This window comes from Lutra lutra, chromosome 13, assembly GCF_902655055.1.
Source record: "Lutra lutra chromosome 13, mLutLut1.2, whole genome shotgun sequence".
NCBI classification, from domain to species: Eukaryota; Metazoa; Chordata; class Mammalia; order Carnivora; family Mustelidae; genus Lutra; species Lutra lutra.
In genome coordinates this window covers 80612945-80635390 of record NC_062290.1, presented here as the reverse complement: position 1 = coordinate 80635390, position 22446 = coordinate 80612945, and the positions used below count along the sequence as shown (strand labels likewise).

Here is a 22446-nt window from a genome sequence, read left to right as displayed (position 1 = left end):
CGAGGCATTGGAGAAACGAAAGAGAGAGGGACCATGTGGTTAGAGCCCTTGATCTAGTTTAAGTAAAGAGTGGGGGATTCCGGGAAGGCTTCCCGGAGGAGGTGTTGTCTTAGGTGACATCTGAGAGGAGTAAAAGTTAGCCAGGAAGGGGGGAAGGGGAGAAAGAAAGAAAAGAAGAATTCCCACCATGAGAAAACAGGACACACTTGTGTGGTTTCGAGCTTACCTGGAGAGAATGGCGAGGGATGCAGCTGGAGGGACCAGAGCATCAGGACCTTGGAGTCCACATTCCCAGCAGGAATGCAGGCACCCTTCTTCCAGGCTACATTCCACTATCTGTATCCTTCTCCCTTTGCTCTCTGTCTGGTATACGGAAATGGTCCCCTCGCATCCCTGTCTCCCTGCGCCAGCATTGTCCACTAGAAATACAAGCGTGAGCCACATATGACGTTTTAGATTTTCTCATAACCACATTTTTAAAAACAAAAAGAAAGGGAAGAATATATTTTATTTAACATAATATATCCCCAACATGGGCGTTTCCACTTGTGATCAATAGAATACACTTAATGAAGGATTTTATATCATTTTTTTGTGTGTTTTCAGATGTTAGAAATCTACCGTGTAGTTTACACCTATGGCGCGTCTCCATTTGGATAGCCACATATCGAGGGCACGAGAGCCACACTTGATGGGTGGCTCTCGTATAGGACAGCATACTTGTAGTCACTCAGCGACTCTAAAACAGGGACAGTATGTTACTCAATTGTCACCCCAGTGCCTGCCAAACTACTCAATGCATGCATGCTGAGCTAAATTGAATGGACAAGATAGAGAGTCATAAGAGGAAGTTGATTGAATCTCTCTCAGGGTGAGGGCATGGTTGGGGAAGCTCACCAGAAAGATGATGGCTCACTGGGTTCTGAAGAGTGTATAGGAGTATGCCAGGTCAAGGACAGAGGAGGAAGGTTAAGAGAAAGTGAGAAAAGTTGGATAGGAATTCAAAGGTCAGATAGGAGAGGGACAGAATGGCACTCTAAGCAGAGAGAAGCATTTGAAGCTTGCCCAGGGGAGGAAAATAAGCAAGAATACATCATGGAGATGGAAGGAATGGTTTGGGTGAAACTCATGGAGGGAGAGGGCAGTGAACAGACAGACTGGAGGTTGCATGTGTTAAACTGAATAGCAATGGAACAGAATTCTAGAAGCAGTCATGGAGGGACCTGAGGCACAGGAATTAGTCTGTGGGTCAGGGCTGTGCACCCTGCCTAGGATAATCACTGCACCAGAAAGCAATTTTTTTTTTCCTCTTCAACTCAGAAAGTAATCAGATTCTAAAGAAATTTCAGTGATCTTAGAGATCAGACTTTTGTCCTCAAAAAGTATTGACAGCGTTGTTCTCTGATTATCCTATTTTCTTGGGTTGAGTAGACAGAAGGATAACTCTCATATAAGTGATATTTTACATTAATCAAGTAATGGTCATTGACATTCCCATGTGTGTGGCAGGCGGGGTTCAGGTACTTTCTGCAGTCGGCTAATGTAATCCCATGACAGCCCTGCCCCCCTAGTTTTCACCTGGAGAAGTGGAAGGGTGGGGAGGGTGAGTGACGGTTCATACAGCTGGTGCAGACCAGGAGGTCCTGCTCCAAAGACTGCTTTTTACTACGACTCGAAACGAGTTTCATGATGACAGTGAACCGGACCCTGTTGTAGGAACTTGACCAGCACCCATTAATTTATTCTTCTGAATCGCTCTGTGGAGTAGGTGCCATTCTTCCCCTAATTTTGTTAACAAATAAACTGAAGAACAGGGAGGTTAAGAAACATCTCATGTTCACAGGGAATAGAAGGTGAAACCAGACACATAATTGTCATATCTGTTTATTAGGCATTTCCGGATCTCCTTTTCTGAAGTTCTGATGAAGCATCTTATTTCAAATGAAAGGGATCAGAAGGTAGTACTGTTAGTAATCTGTGCACCTATTACAAAGGAAAACTTAATGGAATAAAATATATGAGTCTGTGCATTCATCTCTCCCTCTGTTTCTCCACCCCACCTTCCCCTTCTTCCTCTCTAATCTCCCTCCCTATACCTGACCTTCTTGCCACGTTCTGTCCCTGCCAGATGCAGCTTCCTGTCTGTGCATTGTGCTTGCGGAACCACAGTGCCTGGCTCCTGTAGGAAAGAGAAGATTTATCAATTGAACTAAAAAAAACACTGATGTATTAACTATTTACTATCTACTATAGCCAGGCACTGGGCTTTGTGCACAGAATAGGGCACTGGTCAGTGTAGATGGTGCCCGACCTCAGTCATCTGACAATTGAGTTTTTGCTCTCTTTGAGGCACCCAGTTTTCCCTCTGTCTATCCATATGTGTCTTTAAAGAATGTCTTCTCTTTCCCTACCTCATCGATCTGCCTCTTCAGCCATCCGTCCATTCATCTGTCCATGCATCCGTCTGTCTGGGAAGGGATGCAGCAGGAGAAAGAGAGACAGGGGAAGAGGAAAGAAGGAAAGAGTAGGAAAGGGGAGGAACTGGATGCGGAGGAGAAAGCAGGAGGAGGAAAGGAGTATCCAGGGCAAAACCATCATTTTACAGAAGGAGATGCTAAGTCTCAAGGAGAGAAGGTGGGTTATGTTGTAGATGATGTTGGTGAGAACCACGTGGTGGGTTGGTGGAGGTTGAACTTGACAACTGAGAGTCTTCCCATGATCCTTGTCCTCCTAGGGCTTAGTGCTTACAGCCGCTTCTAGACGGTTTCTCTTTCACCATGCTCTTGATTTTCAGAAGTAGAAGGGAATTTGGGCAAGATCAGCGGGATGGTCAAGTCTATTGTCAACAGCCAGGCCCTGGAACCCTTCCTCCCACCCCACAGTTCAATAGGCTCCCTGAACTTCTTTCCTTTTCCATGCAGGGGAGGAGGCCTTGACCATGTACATGGACAAAAGTCGTCTCGATAGGAAGTCAGGGAATGCCACCCAAAGTGTTGAAGCTCTGCACCAGCTTGCGTCATCCTACTTTGTCGACCGTGATGGCACCATGAGGAGGCTCCATGAGATCCAGATATCAACTGGAGCAATCAAGGTAGGCTTGAGGGTGGACTGGGTGGAAGGTTCTTAAGACAACGATACTGCACGTGGGTATTCTGAGACCCGAGGGGGCAATGTGGTCCCTGTCTTCACACCCATGTAGCTGACACTAACCGTGCCCCCTGCCAGCTGCTCTGACTGAGGTGGTCAGAGACCCTGTAAGATCATGAGCACTACCATCAGGGTGACCACTTGTACTGCTGTGGCAGCCCTGGCTATGGTGATGGTGTAATTATCAACAATCCTGTCATTGATTTTTAGGCATCCTTTCTAGGTCAAAAAAACCCACAAAAACCTGAGGCTGCGGTGGGTAAATGATTTTTGCAAGGATCTAAATCTAGCAAGAGGCAGATTACTGATCCCATTTCTCACTCCCCCCCATTTTACAGATGGGGAAACTGAGGTCCAAGAGCTAAAAACATTTTTTTTTGTTGTTCAGGGCTAAACAGCTAGAGTACCCGAAGAGGGACCAGAATTCTACTCGCTGGGCCAGTCATCAGCTATTTCTGTAATAGAATTTCAGACTTTGTAGGTCATATGGTCAAGGTTGCCACAACTCAACTCTCCAGCTGTAACACAAAAATCAGCCATGAACAGTGTGCAAACAAGCGGGTATGACTGTGTGCCAATTTTTATTTACAAATGAGGGCTGTCACGTGCTGACCCTTACTCCTCTGCACCAACACTATCCAGTATACCCTTCCAAGATGGTGGACGTGCCCCATATCCGTGGCCAAGACAGTGGCCATTAGCCACACGGGGTTAGGGAGCCCTTGATATGTGGCTACCGAGGACCTAAGTTTTTAAGTTTATTTCATCTTAATTAATTTTCATTTAAACAGCCACATTGAGTCGAGCAGCTCTAGACTTTCGATTCAGTGCCTCAGAGCAGAGACACTTAAAAAAAAAATAAAAGGTTCTATTTTAAATGCAATAAAATCAGGGATTACCTTTCTAAAGAGAATGAGGGAGGAATTTTTGATATATAAAGGATTAGTTTTTCTCAGGGTTTCAGTGCAGATTTTTTGCATCTCACATCTTCTGAAACCCGATTATACCTGCATTCTACTCCTCAATCTTCGATCTAATTTCTTCTGAATTAAGTACAGACCTACCCTTATATTAAGGCTTTCAAAAATATCTCTAGGGAAAAAGTGTGTGTGTGGCCGGGGGCCGGGGGGGTGGTAGGGCGGGGGTATTGAGGGAGACACAGGCAGAGGTGTTAGAAATTGACCAAGAGAAAAGAAAAAATGTGGGAGTGAGTTACTGAGGAGGGAAGTAGGAAAGAGAGAAATAAATCAGATGGACAAACAAAGAGCCAGCTTATCCAAGAAGAATCGCCTCTATTGGGGGGGATTATGTTGTTAGGGAACTCGCCACAGAGAGACAGATCTTTATGAAGCCATCAGTGTTGGAGTGAAGCAAAGGCCTGGTTTTCATTATCACCAAATGGTTCTCTACCCCCCCACCCCCTACCCCGGATGGGATGTGGAATTGAGATATTGAAGCTCTGTCAGAAGATAATCTTCTTTTGTGCACCCTGCAAGTGCAGCCTGCCTCCTTACAAGGAATTTCTCAGAGAAATTGCACAGAGAACACTCAAGAAGCCATTCTTAGATCACCACTGTCTTCCATCCTCAGTCTGGGACTTGGATTTTTCTTGCCATTTCTTGACACTACCTCAAGACCCAGCTGGCCAGAATTGTCCCACTGCCAGCTGTGTTTAAGACTAGCAGCTGACCGGAGTGAGGAAGTTCTGCCTGTAGCTTTCTTTCCCAGGATCTCCTTAGCGAAATGAATTGGTAGTTTTGAGTCTCGTTCAATAACATCTATGTTAAGATTGTATGCCAAAAAAGAATATATTGCTTAGAAACCATGGGGCGCCTGGGTGGCTCAGTGGGTTAAGCCGCTGCCTTTGGCTCGGGTCATGATCTCAGGGTCCTGGGATCGAGTCCCGCATCGGGTTCTCTGCTCGGCAGAGATCCTGCTTCCCACCCCCTCTCTCTCTGCCTGCCTCTCCATCTACTTGTTATCTCTCTCTGTCAAATAAATAAATAAAATCTTTAAAAAAAAAAAAAAAAGACTAGCAGCTGACCGGAGTGAGGAAGTTCTGCCTGTAGCTTTCTTTCCCAGGATCTCCTTAGCGAAATGAATTGGTAGTTTTGAGTCTCGTTCAATAACATCTATGTTAAGATTGTATGCCAAAAAAGAATATATTGCTTAGAAACCAAAACCTAATAATCCTCCTTCTATATACTGTTTCTGAAGTGCTAACCACTCCCCAAATAGGATCTCTTTACCTACTGAGGTGGGTAAGAGGATTCTGTAGAGGCGAAGTTGAGGCTGAGGAGGGGAAAGTTACTGACGCAAAGTTTCCCAGCCGGAGGAGGGCACAACTGGCATTGGGAGAGTGCTGAATCCTGTGGCTGTCTTCAGGCCACACAAGAACCGATGCTGTGCCTTCCCAGTTGGAAGCAGACCTCAAAAGTACCCTATGAATGATCGTGTTAAGTCATGGAAAGTCAAGGTGAAAGGGATGAGAAAACGCTTTTCATCCTAAACCATGCTTACTTCAAGGTTATGAAGCGTCTTTTAGAAAATGGGGATAAGGGGCGCCTGGGTGGCTCAGTGGGTTAAAGCCTCTGCCTTCAGCTCAGGTCATGGTCTCAGGGTCCTGGGATCGAGCCCCGCATCGGGTTCTCTCTGCTTGCCAGGGAGCCTGCTTCCCCCTCTCTTTCTGCCTGCCTCTCTACTTGTGATCTCTCTCTGTCAAATAAATAAATAAATAAAAATCTTTAAAAAAAAAGAAAAGAAAAGAAAATGGGGATAATGTCATTGTTCTTACCTAATTATGCGTGTGTATCCATGACCCATTCTAGAGGTTTGGGGTAATACAGTGCCCGTGTTTGAACATAAGCCACGTGTCAGGCACATCCGCCCATCATGCCTCGTTGCCTAACTTTCCTGGAAAGGATTTACTAGCCTCGGGTCGCAGAAGCTTAGAGAAGTTGATTGACTTCCTGAGGTCGCACAGCAAGTTCACAGCCCCCTTAGCATTTAACGCGGATTCTCCTGATTTCAAAGCACGTGCTTTTGAAATATGCTGCAGTGCTTCAGTGTGTTAAGTCGTATCATATTTAGAGTGACCTTGTGACATGAGAGCCAGGGGATGGCTCCAGTCTATGAACTTGATTGCTCTGCTTCCCTGATGTCCGTTTGGTGATAGCCCAGGCGTGGCCTTGGCTATGGCAAGGTGCCATTGGCTGAGGCCACGACACTTTCTCTGTCAGCTCTGCTCCACTGAGGGCTGACTCTGCTGGGCCCTGTCTGACAAGGGCACCTGTCTCACACCTGTCACCCTCATTGTCCACTGCAGGTCACAGAGACACGCACCGGGCCTCTGGGCTGTAACAGCTATGACAATCTGGACTCTGTGAGTTCCGTCCTTCTGCAAAGCACGGAGAGCAAACTGCACCTTCAAGGTAGGATGCCCATGGAAATTGGGGACCAGAGAGGGTAGAGGGGAAGGAGACACTGGGGATTTTGAGGAGGCACGATGTGGAGGGAGAATGGAGAAGAAGAAGAAAGACAGAGAAACCGATAAAAACTAAGAATATGGAAATGAAGACAGGATATGATGCGTTTTTAAAATTTTAACATGTACAGGACATTAAATTCATGGTTATTAATTAGTTTTCAGATATAAAGTATGAAAATGTGAGCCTTATCTGATTATTTTGATGAAAATGTCTAAACAGTGTTATTTATAGATGCTCCAGACCTAATATATATTAAAGTTTCATATCTTACCGTCAGAATTTCCTATATTATTGTCTTTGATTTTCAATGTATTTTGGCAGGTGTTATTTGAATTCTAAGAACTATGGAGCATTTTATAGCATTGTTGGTTCTGCGGAATCTTCTTTCTCCTTATTCAGTAATCATCTGTGGTCTTTAATATATTTATACACACATACGTGTGTGTGTGTGTGTGCGCACGCGCGCGCATGCTTTTAGAGTTTACAAATGAGAACACTCAGTGCTGGCTGGGTGTACAGAGACAGACACTCAGGCACTGCTAGCAGGAACGCAACAATTATGGGATTACCTGGGTGATATATATAAACATGTATTTTTTTTAAATGTCTTTTTTTTCATGTCAGGTCCCTGTTAGGCGCTTCCTATATACTCATGACCTGAAGGAAAATAAACTCTTTAAAATAGTCATTTTACCCCTATTAATTCATCATAAAGAAGTGAGGAGATACAGGAGAAAACAGACAAGGCTTTGAGTACAGAAAGTGTTATTTCAAAAAGCATAATTTATAATAGCAGCAAAAATGTAAAGATCTGAATTTTCCACATGAGGGGACTGAGCCAATGAGGTAGCATCCACACTATCATATTAGGCAGATATGAAAATGTTACGTATAAGAATTTCCAAGAATATATGAAAGCGATTTGATCTAGTGTTTACTTAAAAATGGGTAGTTTCTGACCGAATATATGGCATGATCTTAACAATGCAAAAGGATAAGGGAAAATAATATTGCAAGGAAAGATGTAGAGATGTTAAAAGAGGTTACCTTTGGGTGGTGAGGTCGTAGATGATCTATTTTAGGCTTCAAGTTCTTTTTCTAACTTTTCTACAATGATCATTTATTAACTTTATAGTTAGAAAAAAAATGGCATGCTTTAACTTTGAGCAGACTAAAAACGTGACCTTCTAGAAAGGTATCTGATAAAGGTGATTCTGAATGTCAGTGGGAGGAAAGTGCAGTTGAGATTGGCAGGTGGAGCTAAGCAGAGCCTAATATGACTTTTATATTCTAGTTCCTTGGCAACCCTTTGATTCATGCTCCTGTTACAGAAGATGGTCGGAAACTGGTGCAGGGAGGGCTTGGTAGTGTCACTTGGGAGCACTGAACGAAAACCCCTCCAGGAATTTCAGGCCATGAAAGAGTCTTAGTGTTCAAAGAAAAGACAACACAACCAAAAACCTCAAACACGTGAGGAATAACCCTGTCCCCTTTAGTAGAGAAAAGAGTGGACAGTGGGTTTGGTAATAGCCTGATAAGAAAGTAGATAAGAAAGACCAATCTGCCTTGGGCGTGCCAAGATTTTCAACTTACCAGTTCCTTGTGCTACCTGCGGCGACCTTGTGAAGTGAGAGCAGCCTTTGAATCCGGAAGTTTGGCTTCCACCTGCACTTGACAACCCCGCTGTGCATGTTGGCAGTGGAGATACCTGTGAATTACAATCAGAGTAAATTTAGAAGGGATTAACACGATGTTACCAGGAGATTATTAAGATCTTAGGGACTTCTAGAGGCTGATTAGCCATGAAACTAATGAAGCTCAGGGTTCAGGGCTTCCCCATCTTCTGTGTCCTCAACTATTTTCATTCTAAATATTTACTTCCACAATTTATTTTGAGTTCCTTGTCTCAATAAGCAATTACAGTAGAAGCCTCAGTTTTCCAAAACCCAGGTCCACCATTGGTTACATTATTAGAGGTATGTTGTCCACCCAAAAGGGGGTGATATCCTTTTCCTATTCTAGATTGGTCCGAGCCCACCTGGAGAATTGGATCCAAGTCTGGGCATCTAAATTCAAGGGGGACTAAGAAGTTGCAGTGCTCCTGAAGAAGGCTGTTTTATGATGAACAGCTCAAGAGAGTTGACTTGGGGCAGTAGGATTTGTCTGCAGATACCTCAAGGGCTGTCTTGCAGAAAAGATAGTCAAATTCATTAATGTGGATAAAATGAGCCAAACCTGATCTGCTTGCAGGAAATGATAAGGATCCCAACTTTCAACTGGGATGAAATAGATCTCAATTTAAGCTCCATATAAAAGAGATCTTCCAATGCACATTCATGCCCAAACCTGCAATGCTCTGTTGAAGTAAGGGGTGACTCTGTTATCAGAGAGTTGTAAGTAAATGACATTTGGTAGAAATGGTACATAGATTTTTTTTTAAGATCTTATTTATTTATTTGTTAGAAAGAGAGAGAGACAGAGCGAGCACACAAGCAGGAGGAGTGGCAGGCAGAGGGAGAAGCAGTCTCCCTAAGCAGGGAGCCTGATGCAGGCCCTGATCTCAGTACCCTTCGGCTCATGACCTGAGCTGAAGGCAGACGCTTAACCCACTGCCACCCAGGCATCCCTGTTATAGAGATTGTTTAATTGTCATTTCATTGGGTTGGGTAATTGAAGTAGATGGTCTTAAATTCCTTTTCATTACTGATTCTAGGGTTTTATAAAGACAGTGAATCACCCAACATTTATAGAGCCTGACCACATACCAAATCCAATGCTAAACCCTGTGCATGAGCACCCATCAGTTCAACTCAATTCATCAAGTATGTACGTATATAGAGATACCTTCAAGGATATCCATATAGATAGACATATTTTTTAAGAATCCATGTTGGCATTGAATTAGGCATAAGGATATAGTGCTGAACAAGACAGACACAGTTTGTGTCCCAAGGAATTATTCACTCTATCAGAGAAGATGGTCTTAAACAAACAATAATAGGCATAAGGAACTGTAGTGGGGAAAAATCCTGGGGCTTCCTTGTACCAGACAGTATGGAGACTGAACCTACTAGGGAGTCAGAGAAGATGCATAGGATGAAAATTGGAGGATGAAGAAGAGGCAGGGGTGTGGATATGGAGGCAGACAGGGTCTTCACAAAGGAGCACAGGAGGAAATGAAAATGTCTCAAGAGTTAAAGCAGAGACACCAGTGGTGGGAGAGACCAAACAATCCTTCAGATTCTGGAAGGCCTCCGCATCACATTAATGACTTGAACACTCATTTGAGGGTAATGGGTACCATGGAAGGATTTTTGAAAAGGAGGTAGCATGAAAAGGTTGATATTTTTGGAAGATCACAGTGGCTGTCATGTGGTCAATTACTTAGACAGGAGTAGACTGGTGGCGGGTGACCAGTAAGATGGGACTATTGCAGCAATCAAGATGAAATGTCACAGATTCAGACCATGAAGGTAGCAGCTGGGGTTGAGAGAAATGGACCAATTTCAGAGTTACTTAGCAGGCATCATGACCAGAATTGAGTGAGAAGACCAGGAAGAATTTGGATAATCTGGTGAACGGAGTGTGTGGATGAGACAGAGAGGAAGGGCAGGGAAATACATAAGATTCAAGGTAATATGCAATATAACAGAGATAGTAAAAATAATGCATACCTTTATGGAGATTCAGGAAATGGAATAATTCACTCAGACTGGCTAGGTAGAGGAGTCATAGAAAAAAGAAAAGGAAAAAAAAAACTGAAGAAGAATAATATTCTCTTGGTGGAAGAGAAAAAAAAACACAAAAGCTTCTTAAATAAAAGACAGAAGACTATTTCATGACTTTTGGATCGGCTTGTATTTATTCACTAGGATACAAAAAACACTAAGTACCAAGAAAATGATTGATGCATTGAACCACATTAAAATTAAGAATTTCTGTTCATCAGATGCTGCTATTCATAGAATAAAATTGCAAACTGCAGAGTCGAAGGAAATATTTGTGATACATGCATCTGACAAAGAACCCTTGTGCAAAATATATAAATAACTCCTAAAATCAACAGGAAAGAGGCAGACAATCCAGTAAGGCACGAAAATGGGTAAAAGACATGAACAGGCATTTCACAAACAAGACTATTAAAATGGCAGATAAACATTTGAAAAGGTGGATTAACTTTTCTAGTCCTCAGAACATGTAAGTTAAAGCCACAATTCAGTATTCTGACATGGCTTTCAGTCTGGTTCAAATGAAAAATAATGACGATGTCAAGGAGTGACAGTGTAGAAAGGTGGAAACTTAACATGCATTGCTTGTGGGAGAATAAGTACGATCAGTTTGGAAAACTCTTTTTGCCTCAATATGTCCTTGTCCTTTGACCCAGAAATTACAGTTCTTGGGAATGTGCCCAACAGAAATGGGACCTCTGTTCACCAAAAGGGGTGAATGTTCATAGCAGCTTTATTCAAAATAGCCTCCAAATGGAAAGAGCCCCAATTGTCCATCAACAAGAAAATGGATAAATGGATTGTCATGCATTCATATGATAAGGTACAACACAGAAATGGGAGAAAACAAACTATTTTTCTATGCAACAACATAGAAGTGTCTCATGAACATAACATTGAGTAAAAGAAACCAGACACAAAAGCTTACATGCCGTGATGATTCCATTTCTTTGTGGGTCAAAACAATAAAAACAAATGCACTGTTTTAGAAACTCAGAGGGCATTAACCCTTGGGGAAGAAGAATAAGAAACTCACAGGAGACGGGAGAGATTTCTGGAGGCCTTTAAAATGTTCTGTTTCTTGATCTGGATGGCAGCACATGGATGTGTTTACTTTGTGAAAATTCATAGTGCTGTACACACATGATTTATATGTATGCATTTCTGTGTATATAATATGCATCTATTAAACATTTATTTAATAATGTGCTCCATCTTGACATCCTCTGCAAGGAGAAGAAATGAATAAGGCAGAGACATAAAAGAGCAGGAGGTGGTCCAGCCCTGCTAGAAGACAGCTGCACAGACTGAGGGTAGAGGAGTCAGAAATAATAATGATAATATTTATCTAGCACTGCCTTAGGTCCTGGGGACTGTGCGAATTTATTTGTATTGTATTTGTATTCATTTGTCGATTTTTATTTATCTTAACTTATATTTAATTGTATCATAGAATTACATTTATTACCTTTTTAAGTCTCACACCGTTCCTCCAAGGAAGGCGTAAACGAACGTCCCTACTTTGTAGGTGAGGACACGGGTGAGAGAGGTCACTCAGTGAGTGATCGAGCTTGACATTTAACCCTTACACTCTGCCTTCAGAGCTTCTCCTTCTCAAAATGCTGGTGTTCTGTCTTCCTGTTTCCTCTCCTAATTCCGCTGAAGGATTCTGGGAAGGGAGGTTTATTTTGGTGGATCGAGGGTGATGTGAATGGCGCTCTAATGGCATTCACCTCGTGGTGTTGTTTCCTCCGCTGTTCGTGAAACAGGGCAGACATAGAAGGAAAGAGGAAAAAGGAAAGAGGATTGGAGGACACTAGGAATGAGAACGACAGGATCATAGAAACGATCACAGGCTATTAGTAGTCAAAACAGCAACAGCTAAACTGGTAGTAATAACGCTAATGGCATAATGATAACTTCTTATTTTTATACTTCTCTCTCCAAGAAGCCCATTGAGCGTTTTGCCGACATTGTCATGTAATTTAATCTAGCATCCATCTGGTGAGGTATACAGAGAGCAGAGCTCTGCCTTAGTAGCTCACTGATGTGGAAAGGGATGCAGAGAGAATATATTACTGAAATCTAGGATGATCCATAAATTTATTCATTCATACATTCATTCATTTAGCAATATTTATTGAATATCAATTCCATGTCAGATATTGTTTTAAGAGCTAGATATATAGCCATGAATAAGCTAAGTCTCCGTCATTTTGGAGTTTATATTTAGTGTGTGGGTGATAAACAAGTAAACAAAGAAATATATTTTCTTTACAATCAAAGAGATGGTGAAAGAACAGGTCATGTAGAAATTTGTAGACCATGGAAAAGACTTTAGACTTAACTCTGGATGAAATGAGAAGCCGTTGCAAATTCAGGCAGTGGAGTAACCTGACCTGACTTACATTTTAAATGAGTCACTATGACTGCTGTGTGGAAAAGACTGTAGAGAGGGCAAGAACACAAAAAAGGAACCCAGTCCAGGAGCTATCATACCACGGTGAGACAAAATGGTGGCCAGGACCACGATAACAGTGATGTGGCTTTTGAAAAGTGATTGCATCGCAGGTACATTTTTAAGTAGTGCTGACATTATTTGGTAGTGGACTGAGAAAGCCTTGAGAGAGAAAGAGAGAAGCAAAGCATGATCCCAAAGTTTGGCCTGAGCAACTACAGTAATGGAATCCCCCTACTGATACGGTGAAGACTGTGGGAGAGGTCACCTTTGATGAGACACGAAGAGTTGGGTGAACCAAGTTTGAGAAGTCTATTAGAGATACAAATGCGGATGCTGAATGGGCATTTGGAAAGTCGGGGTTGGGGAGAGAAGTAGAAATATAAATTCATATAGAGATGTTATTTAAGGATGTGAGATTGGGTGAGAGGACCTTGGAGAAGAGGGTAATAAAAACCAAAAGAGGAAATTCAGTTCCTGAGCCACGGGGAATTTTATATTGAAGTGTTGGGGTAATGGGATGATAATAAGGAACAAGAAAAGGAAGCTAAGAGTGGCTGGGAAGGTGGCTCAGGAGTGATGAGAGCATGGTATCCTGGAAGCCAAGTAAAGAGCGTTCCTCAAATAGGAGATTGTGGTCACATGTGTCCAGTGCTGCTGGATGGGATGATTAAGATGGGGACTGAGAACCGAGTCATGGATTAAGCAGCTCGGGGGGTTTTGGTGAACTTGACAGGGATCTTCCAATGGAATTATGGTAGTAAAAACCTGAGTAGAATGAGTTCAGGAGAGAATGGGAGGAGAGGAAATGAAGGGGATATAGAGACAACAGAGGAACAATGCAACAAATGTCGCCACAGCAGAAGGCGATGGGGAGTCCGTGAGTTTTCTTCTTTTTTTTTAACATAGAAGCCACAAAACTTCTATATGCTGATGGGATCCTCAGAAAGGAAAACATTGATTCTCTGAGCAGGAGGGATACTTTTAGGGTCATAGTAGAGCAGGCAAGAATGAGTAGGGTCTCGTGTATGGCTGGGATTATATACCTCAGAAAAGAGTGCCTGGCAGCTCATCCCCAGGGAAGAGAGGGAAAGGAGAGTTTTCGGGTGCATCCCAGATAGGATGTTGGGGAACACTTTCACGTACTTCTAATTACTTTTTGCAGATAACAGTTGCATGATTTTTCACATTTTAATGTCTCTGAAATTAGAATGTTTCCTATAACTGATGGTGTGTCAAGTTTAACTGGCAGGGTATTTTTTCTTCATGTCCATCAAACCGTGATATGTTTTACAATGAACAACACCTTAGACTCACTGGCATGTGATGCTTTTCTTAATGAAACAGGAGCGAGGTCACTAGCCCCGTCTCAGTTTCCAAAACAGAAAGATGGACAGGAGGGAGGGGAGGATCTTTAAAAGACGGGAGGGTAGGCAGGGAGGGCTATGGGAAGAAGGAGCAAGATACCCAGGCATCGTCTTGTCTCTGCTTCCAGACGGGACCACCTGAACCTGTTGGACTTTGAGAGTCTTCTCCTCATACCTTCACAATAAAATGCTACATTTAACTTGGTCTCAGGTCATTTTCTACCCTCCCCCCCACCTTCTTCTTTCTTCGTTTGTGTCTGGTTGAAACCTCAGCTCCTCCCAGACGAGGCTCTATCTTCTATCACTCCGGCACTCAGGCAACGTATTGCAACATTTGCCCGTCTTCTAGTCTTTGTGTTATTCCACCATTCAACACACATTCACTCTGGGCCTGTAAAATTTTTTACATTTCATTAATCTTTTTGCTTTTTTTTTTTTTTTTTTATGATTTTGTACTTGTACACATTGTCTCTCCCAGTTCCTGGACTTGTACCTCTTCCAGAAAGCTTCTCTTACGCCCTCTGTCCGGGTTGTCAGGCATCCTGCCCATCGCCTTCCCTGGGACCTGTCACACCAGAGTATAATCAGCTTATTACGAACGCGACTCCCCAGCTCAAGAACCAGGTTCTCACTGGTAGGGACCACCGGTCTATCTCTAGAGAACTTGATGCATAAACAGTAGTCGGAGGATATTTATTAAATGAATTTCTGAAGAAAGGAATGAAAAATGAACAGATCAGCTTCTAATGAGCTCTGCTCTCTCTGACCTCGTACACTTCTTGTACGTCATACTGGATTCGGTTCTGCCTAATGACCCTTTGCTGGGGGCCCACCATAGGCCAGCTGCTGCACTAACGTGCATGGGACAGCATTTCTTCAAAAGCGTGTGCACCTTTTCTAGTGGATGTTACATCTTTAAGGCAAGAGTTATGTCCCTTAATCTTCCAAATGCCACCTCCTCCGAATAGCCTCTTTTAAGACCTCTTCTGTGGCATGATTTATTTGTTTTTATTCACCTTGCAACATATTTGTCTGGGTTTGGGTTTTATCTCTTCCATTAGATTAGATGATAGGCTTCTCTAGAGAAGGGATTTTTGCCTTGCCAGCTCTGCTTTTTGTTCTGTTCAGCAGTGCCATGGACATAGGAACTCTGTATGTATTTGATCAGTTCGGTGTTTTCTTATGATTTGGTGTTTTCTTATGATTGATGGAAGGGGGGATACTTAGAGAAGAGGAGAGAGAAGAAGAAGAAGGAGGGCAGAGGAGAGGAGGGAGGAGTGGGAGAGGAAGAGGGAAAGGGACTTGAGGGAGGAGGAGGAAGAGTGGAAGAGAGTAAAGGAGGGAGGGCAGGGTGAGCAGGAGGAAGGGCTGAGGAAGAGAAGAGTGTACCACCCCTTTCCTCGGTAGCTGGGCATCAATGATGGAGTGAAGAGGGTTATTTCCAAACTCATCCCATGACAAGTAGTAGAAATGAGGAACAGAGTGTAGACATGTTTAACGGGATGAGTTTTCGAGCTGCTACTCCCTCTTAGGCATTGTGCTTATACCTGTTAGCCAATTCAGCCCTCCCACCAACTGAGCGGTAGGGATCATGCTCCCCATTATACAGATGGAGAAATCAAGACTCGGAGAGATAAAGTCACTTTCCCAAGGTTCTCCTGGCTTTTCATTCCTTGTCTCCTGGGCTCCAAGTCTTCTTTACTCCCTCTAGGGAGCTCTGAGGCAGCACAACACATTCCTAGGTGTGAGGAGAATGGAAATAAGCCCTGCCCAACTGCAATAATAGAAGAGAGGGGGCAGGATGTGATTAGGTCCGTTTTTCATAAAGGCCCCTCTGCCCGCCCTCCCGCCCCCATCACTCCATGTGTCCTTGGGACCCCGGGGTGGAACGCAGAAGGATTATGACCAGTGCCTGCTCTAGTCAGCAGCTTTGGGGTGAGTCCTCCGCAGAATTAGCCCAGGTGGTGGCTTGTGATTAGGGCCTTTCTTGTCTGATTAGCAGGGCCTGGGTGGCACTGACAGGAACAGGTGTTTCCGCCTTCCCGTGGCTCTGTCTGTAAGGCCTGCTGACTAGAAGAGCAGTGTCTCTGTGACCGAGGGAGTGTCGTCTTCTACCCAGTTGGCTGCATCCAAATACTGGCTTTCCTTCGTGTGCCAAGAAGTGCTCTCTTCTCAGCCTTGTGGGGAGAACCGGAGTTCCTCTTAAGAAGTGGATTGAAGAAATCAATTAAAGACTCAACTGGAGCACAAATAGACTGGGGAAAATCCAGAGGGCAGACTTGGTAGTGATGAGACCTTGGACTTGTTAATTCCCTGAGCTTCTCTAGGTCTTATGATCGGCAAAACAGGAATAAAAATACCTTTGCTGCAGAGCCGTTGCTCTACATGTAGTTGTAGAAATGTGTAGAAAGCACCTGACTTAAAAACCAATTGGTCCGATATAAAATAATCATTGCACTTACGATGCACGCCTTAATTCTCATGTGCCAGGTGAAAAACTCCATTTCTTTATATCAGTATCTCATGTAAACCTTAACGAAGACCCATTTTCCAGATTTGGAAATTGAGGCTGGCTGAAGTTAAATAACCATCTTGTGGGTGGCAGAGCGGGAATTTGAACCCAGACCCACTCAATGTCAGTGCTCTTAAAACATATTGTCCTCAACCTGAAACCTATAAATCAGAATCATGATTTCTATTAGAACAAATAGTCCCACAGCCTTTTCTATGTGCTTATAGGCTCTGCTCTTCACTTTAGAAAGTCTATGAATTTCCTCAAGTCACTTGATAACTTGTATACCTTTGTTGGTATGCCATTTCTGTAGCTATTCTCAGGCACTCAAAAAGAGCCAGAACCAGGAAAGATCAAAAACCCCTGGACCAGAGATTACTGATGTCTTACAGTATATATACCAACGCAATCTCTGACCTGGGGACGTCTGGAATCTTCGTAACTGTAGCCTCACACTTGTACAGAAAGAGGTGGAAATTCTGACAGGATCGAAGCTGGTATTGAGAGAAGGTATCAGGACTCATCTCTTAGCATGTGGCGTCTGTACCTTCAAATAGACTCGTGGCCAAGGACACAGCAGGGAAATGCTGACTGATAAATAGTCAAGTGTGGTGAGATGGTCTACGTCAATAGCCATGTCCTATTAATTCCTTGTTGGTCTCATTGGCAGGGCAGAAACCAAGCATCACGATGCCCCAAAACTAAATAAACCGCCCATGAAAATTAATGCATAGATTCCATGTAGATAAGGTACCTGCTTATTTTTTAAGCTTATTAAATCATTTTTTTTCATAATGCATCTTACTCTGAATTAGCCTCTCCTTTATCATTATTGCTATTTTCCAGATACAGTCTACCTTGTCTTATGTACACAATCAGACATACCACTACTAACTTATAATTCACATCCCTGAGAACAGAAATCATACCCTTTTTTATGCATTCATTATTCACTTCTCTTTAATTCAGTGTTTAGCTCATAGTAGGTGCTCAATAAATATTTACTGATTTTAAAGTAATTTGAACTGTCAAATTAATTTATTTAGAATCTCAGTTTTTTTATTGAGGTAATATGTATTACATAAAGTTCAACATCATAACCACTTTAAAGTGCACCATTTATTAGTTGCATGAAGTAGACTCACAATACTGGGCAATGGTCACTACTGTCTAGTTCCAGAACTTTCTTAGCAAATAAAAATTCTGTATCCATTAAGCAGTCATTCCTCACCATCCTCCCCCTTCCCTTCAGTGGCAGGCAACCAGTCTGCTTTCTGTCTCTATGGATTTGACTTTCCTGGATATTTCTTATAAATAGAGTAACACAATATGTGGGTTTTTTGGTGTCTGGCTTCTTTTTATTTAGCAAAATGTTTTCGAAGTTCATCCATATTGTAGCATGTATCAGTACTTTGTTCTTTTATGGCTGAATTAATATTTGATTACATAGATACACCACATTTTGTTTGCCCATTCATGGGTTGATGGACATGTAGATTGTCTCCACTGTTTGATTTTCATGAATAGTGCTGCTCTGAACATTTGTGTACACGTTTTTGTTTGAATACCTGCCCAAAGTTCTTTTGGCTATATACCTTATGAGTAGAATTGCTCAGTCATACGATAATTGAATTAAAAAAAAAAAGTTTGTTGCAAAAATAAGTTTATCTTGTGATAGGTTGCATGATTCCATTGTTCTCTCCCCTAAGATGATTATACGTAAAAATGCACTGTCATGTGACTAGAAGTGCTGCCCTGTGGGAGATGTATACCTCTCAGCGAGATGGCATTGGACTTGGCCACATGGTTTGTTTTTGCCAATTGAATGTAGGAGAATATATCTCATGCTCAGTCTTAGCAGCCACATGAGGAGACAATGTCTGGCGTGGCTTTTGCTCTTTTCCTTCCATCATGATAATGATATATGCCTTAGCAAAGCTGCTCCTTTGAGTCTAGAGGAAACACAAATCAAAACCATGATGAGATACCACCTCACACCAGTCAGAAGGGCTAAAATTAACACAGGAAGCAACAGATATTGGTGAGGATGAAAAGAAGGGGGAAATACTCTTACACTGTTGGTGGGAATGCAAACTGGTGCAGCCACTCTGGAAAACAGTATGGAGGTTCCTCAAAAGGTTAAAAATAGAGGTGCTCCATGACCCAGCAATTGCACTAAGTAAGTATTTATAGAGGATGCAAAACCACAGATCTGAAGATACATGCACCCCAATGTTTATAGCAGCATTATTAACAATAACCAAACTATGGAAAGAGCCCAAGTGCCCATCGACTGATGAATGAATAAAGGAGATGACATCCATATACACAATGGAATATTACTCAGCCATCAAAAGGAATGAAATCTTGCCATTTTGAATAACATGGATGGAGCTAGAGAGTATAGTGCTGAATGAAATAAGTCAGAAAAAGACAGATATCATGATTTTACTCATGTAGAATTTAGGAAACAAAACAGATGAACATGTGGCAAGGGGGAAAAAAAGAGAAGGAGAGAGAAAGAAATAGACCATAGGAGATTCTTAACTATAGAGAACAAACTGGGTTGTTGGAAGGAGGTGGTTGGGGGTTGGCTAGACGGGTGATGGGCATTAAGGAGGGCACTTATTGTGATGAGCACTGGGTGTTGTATGTAAATGATGAATAACTAAATTCTACTCCTGCAACCAGTACTACACTATAGGTAAACTAAGTAGAATTCAAATAAAAATTTGGAAGGAAAAAAAAACAAAAACAAAAACGAAGAAGACATCCAGGATAGAGCCAAAGCTCAGCCAACATAAAACATGAGAAAGAAGTAAACCTTTGTGATTGTAAGCCGCTGTGATTCTGAGGTTATTTGTTACCACACAGTAACTTAACAAAAGCTCAATAATACTGAAATATCGGATTAAACAGCATAAACCACACTTATTTACTATAGGACTTCTCAGTGCCTTAACTGTGCTGTGTATCATGAGTCTCAAGAAGAAGATTAAATACAGAGTTTCCTGAATGTATTTGATCTTGGTTACATTTGCAGATCTGACTCTGTAGCACACAACTTGGCAAATCCTGGACTGTTCATACCATTTGGGTTCAACCCTGTCCAAAATAACTTTTTCAGACTCCTTTACACTTTTTTTTTTTTTTAAGATTTTATTTATTTATTTGACAGAGAGAGACGCAGCGAGAGAGGGATAACAAGCAGAGGGAGTGGGAGAGGAAGAGAGAGAAGAAGGCTTTCCGCTGAGTAGGGAGCCTAATGCAGGGCTCGATCCCAGGACTCTGGGATCAGGACCGGAGCTGAAGGCAGACGTTTAACAACTGAGCCACCCAGGCACCCCCAGACTCCTTTACTCTTATGAAAGTACAGAGTTTTTTTTTTTTTCTTCTACTGAAACTGGTGTATATTTATGTGTGTTATTTTGTTGTAATTTTATATTTATGAATCTTGTTCTCTCACCCAACTGGAGCTCCTTGAGACCAGAAAACTGTGTTTTACTCAGTTTCTCTATCTCTGGCATCAAGTTCAGCACCTGTTTCAAAAAAACTGGTGAGTGAGTGGACTTTACTACAATTGCTGATTAGTGCAACTCTATTTTTGCATACATGTTATGAGCTAACTCTGTACTTGATATCTTGCAAAGATTGCAAAAAAATACAAGAAACAGTTACAGGTCTTAAGAGTCATAATGTGTAGCAGTGGATCCAAAACAGAATGTGTGCTAAAATTAATAGTCAGGACCTTTAGCATCATTGATCTCTTAGGGTGTTTTTGGCTCTGTGTTTGTTTGTTTCTCAGATGTTTCTGAGCACCTGTTCCTTTCACTACTGAGTCAAAGTTGAAAGTTTTAGATTTCAAGCTATGATGTTGGGAAAAATGATACAAGTCCTACTCAGGAAGGACGGCTGTAGAGAGGTGGGACATGCAAGGCACAGAGCAGAGAACCACAGTCCTCTCTGAAACACGTTCTGTCTCAATTCGCCTTCATTCAAACATATTTCCTGGAAACCCGCTACTGCGCTAGCTGACAGGGAAAGGGAACATGAACGAGGCATTGCCTCTGGCATTCAAGGAGATCACAGACCGGGAGGAATGTGAACATAAACACACGTAACATGGTGTGATGGGTGACCTGTTAGAATTTGAGTCGTGAGCAAGGAGCTTTTGGTTGCCAGTGGAGGGGATGCCTGAGATCACCAAAGTCCTCTGGGGAAAGTGATAGAAGACAGGGTGAGGACAAGAAAAGACATTAGTCCAACAACTATCCTAAACTACGAGATTCCCATGTGTTACCTAATCTACTTTGTTTTCTAGTTCATGGAGGTATCAGTTACATACAGAAAAGTTCAACCTCTTGAGGTGAAGAGTTCTGTGAATTTGGAATTTCCAGTCATGTGACGAAGATACCACCAGAGTCAGGATACAAAACGGTTTATTTGTTTTTTATATGGACCCGACCACAGAAGCTTTAAATGAGGAAGCAGAAGCAGAGACGTTAAGCCTCTTGATGTTAGCTTCCCAGTGTCCTGCAGTTAATAAGAGCTGGAGGCATAAATTTGAACAAGAGAGAACTTTCTACCTTTGTGGGGCAGTGGCACTGATGTGGCAGGACGTGCCAAGGAGAGGGAAATAGAGAAGATTTGGAGACATCAGCTGATCAAGGGATCGGGTGGCATAGTTTTGTAGGTGTCACAGTTGGTTTTTATCACGACTTCTTTGAAGAGGCTTTTAATTATATTAAATCAACCTCTTCTTATACCCTCTGTGAGGGTATCTTCATGCTGAAATTTTAAGAAATTGAATTTTAAAAGTATGTTGGCCTTCGTATCATAGTTTTGACCATACTCTCTTTTTGAAAGTTACAATTGGGGGTGACTGCGTGGCTCAGTCGGTTAAGCATCTGCCTTTAGCTCAGACCTTGATCCTAGGGTCCTGGGATCGAGACCCACATGGGGCTCTGTGCTCAGCTGGGAGCCTACTTCTCCCTCTCTTTCTGCCTGCTCCTCCCCCTGCTTGTGCTCTCTTGCTGTCTGTCAAATAAATAAATAAAATCTTTTTAAGAAAGAAAGAAAAGAGGAAGTTAAAATTGTCACGCAGAATTCTCCCTGCCCTCCGACCCTTTTGTCAGCACTCCTCTGTGTTTGTGTAGACCCTTCATTGTCCTTCTCCTCAACTAAGCAGAAAGTTTCAGGAAAGCAGGGATTTTGCTTCTAGTTCCTTGCCCTTCCTGCAGGGTCTAGAAGATAACCTGGCCCGTCGCCGATGAGGCCAAATCCATCTTTGCTTAATCAGTGAACGAACAGCAGCACAGAGTAGACGCACAGAAAACCAAGGTTGAGCAAATCTTAATGGCCAACTAGTCCAGGAGCTGGCAAACTTGCTCTGTGAAGAGCCAGATGGTCAATGTTTTAGGCTCTGTGGGCCGCACACATTCTCTGCTGCAACCACTCAGCCCTTCCACTGTAATGTGAAGGCGGCGATAGACAGCCCTGAAACAAATCTGTGTGGCTGTGCTCCAATAAAATTAATTACAAAAATAAGCTGCAGGTCAATTTGGCCCCTGGTCCGGAGTTTGCCAAATCCCCTATAGGCGAGGTTACGCTGTGCTAACGAATCATCCCAGACTCTCAGTGGTTGGCAGAAGTGAATGCTCCTTTCTTCCTTAGGCTGCATCACGGTCGCAAGTCAGCTGTGACTCTTCCCCTGCCATGGGATATGGCCCGTTTTTGTGGTGATGGG

At 42.6% G+C, this 22446-nt stretch overlaps 1 protein-coding gene across 1 annotated transcript in view; it reads left to right on the top strand.

Moving 5' to 3' along the window:
* Positions 1-22446, top strand: part of BRINP1 (BMP/retinoic acid inducible neural specific 1) — a 173265-nt gene that overhangs the window by 110863 nt on the left and 39956 nt on the right. The window contains exons 4-5 of the mRNA XM_047700951.1: positions 2922-3091; positions 6473-6578. Coding sequence (XP_047556907.1) covers positions 2922-3091; positions 6473-6578 — 276 coding nt within the window. The remainder of the gene's footprint in view (positions 1-2921; positions 3092-6472; positions 6579-22446) is intronic.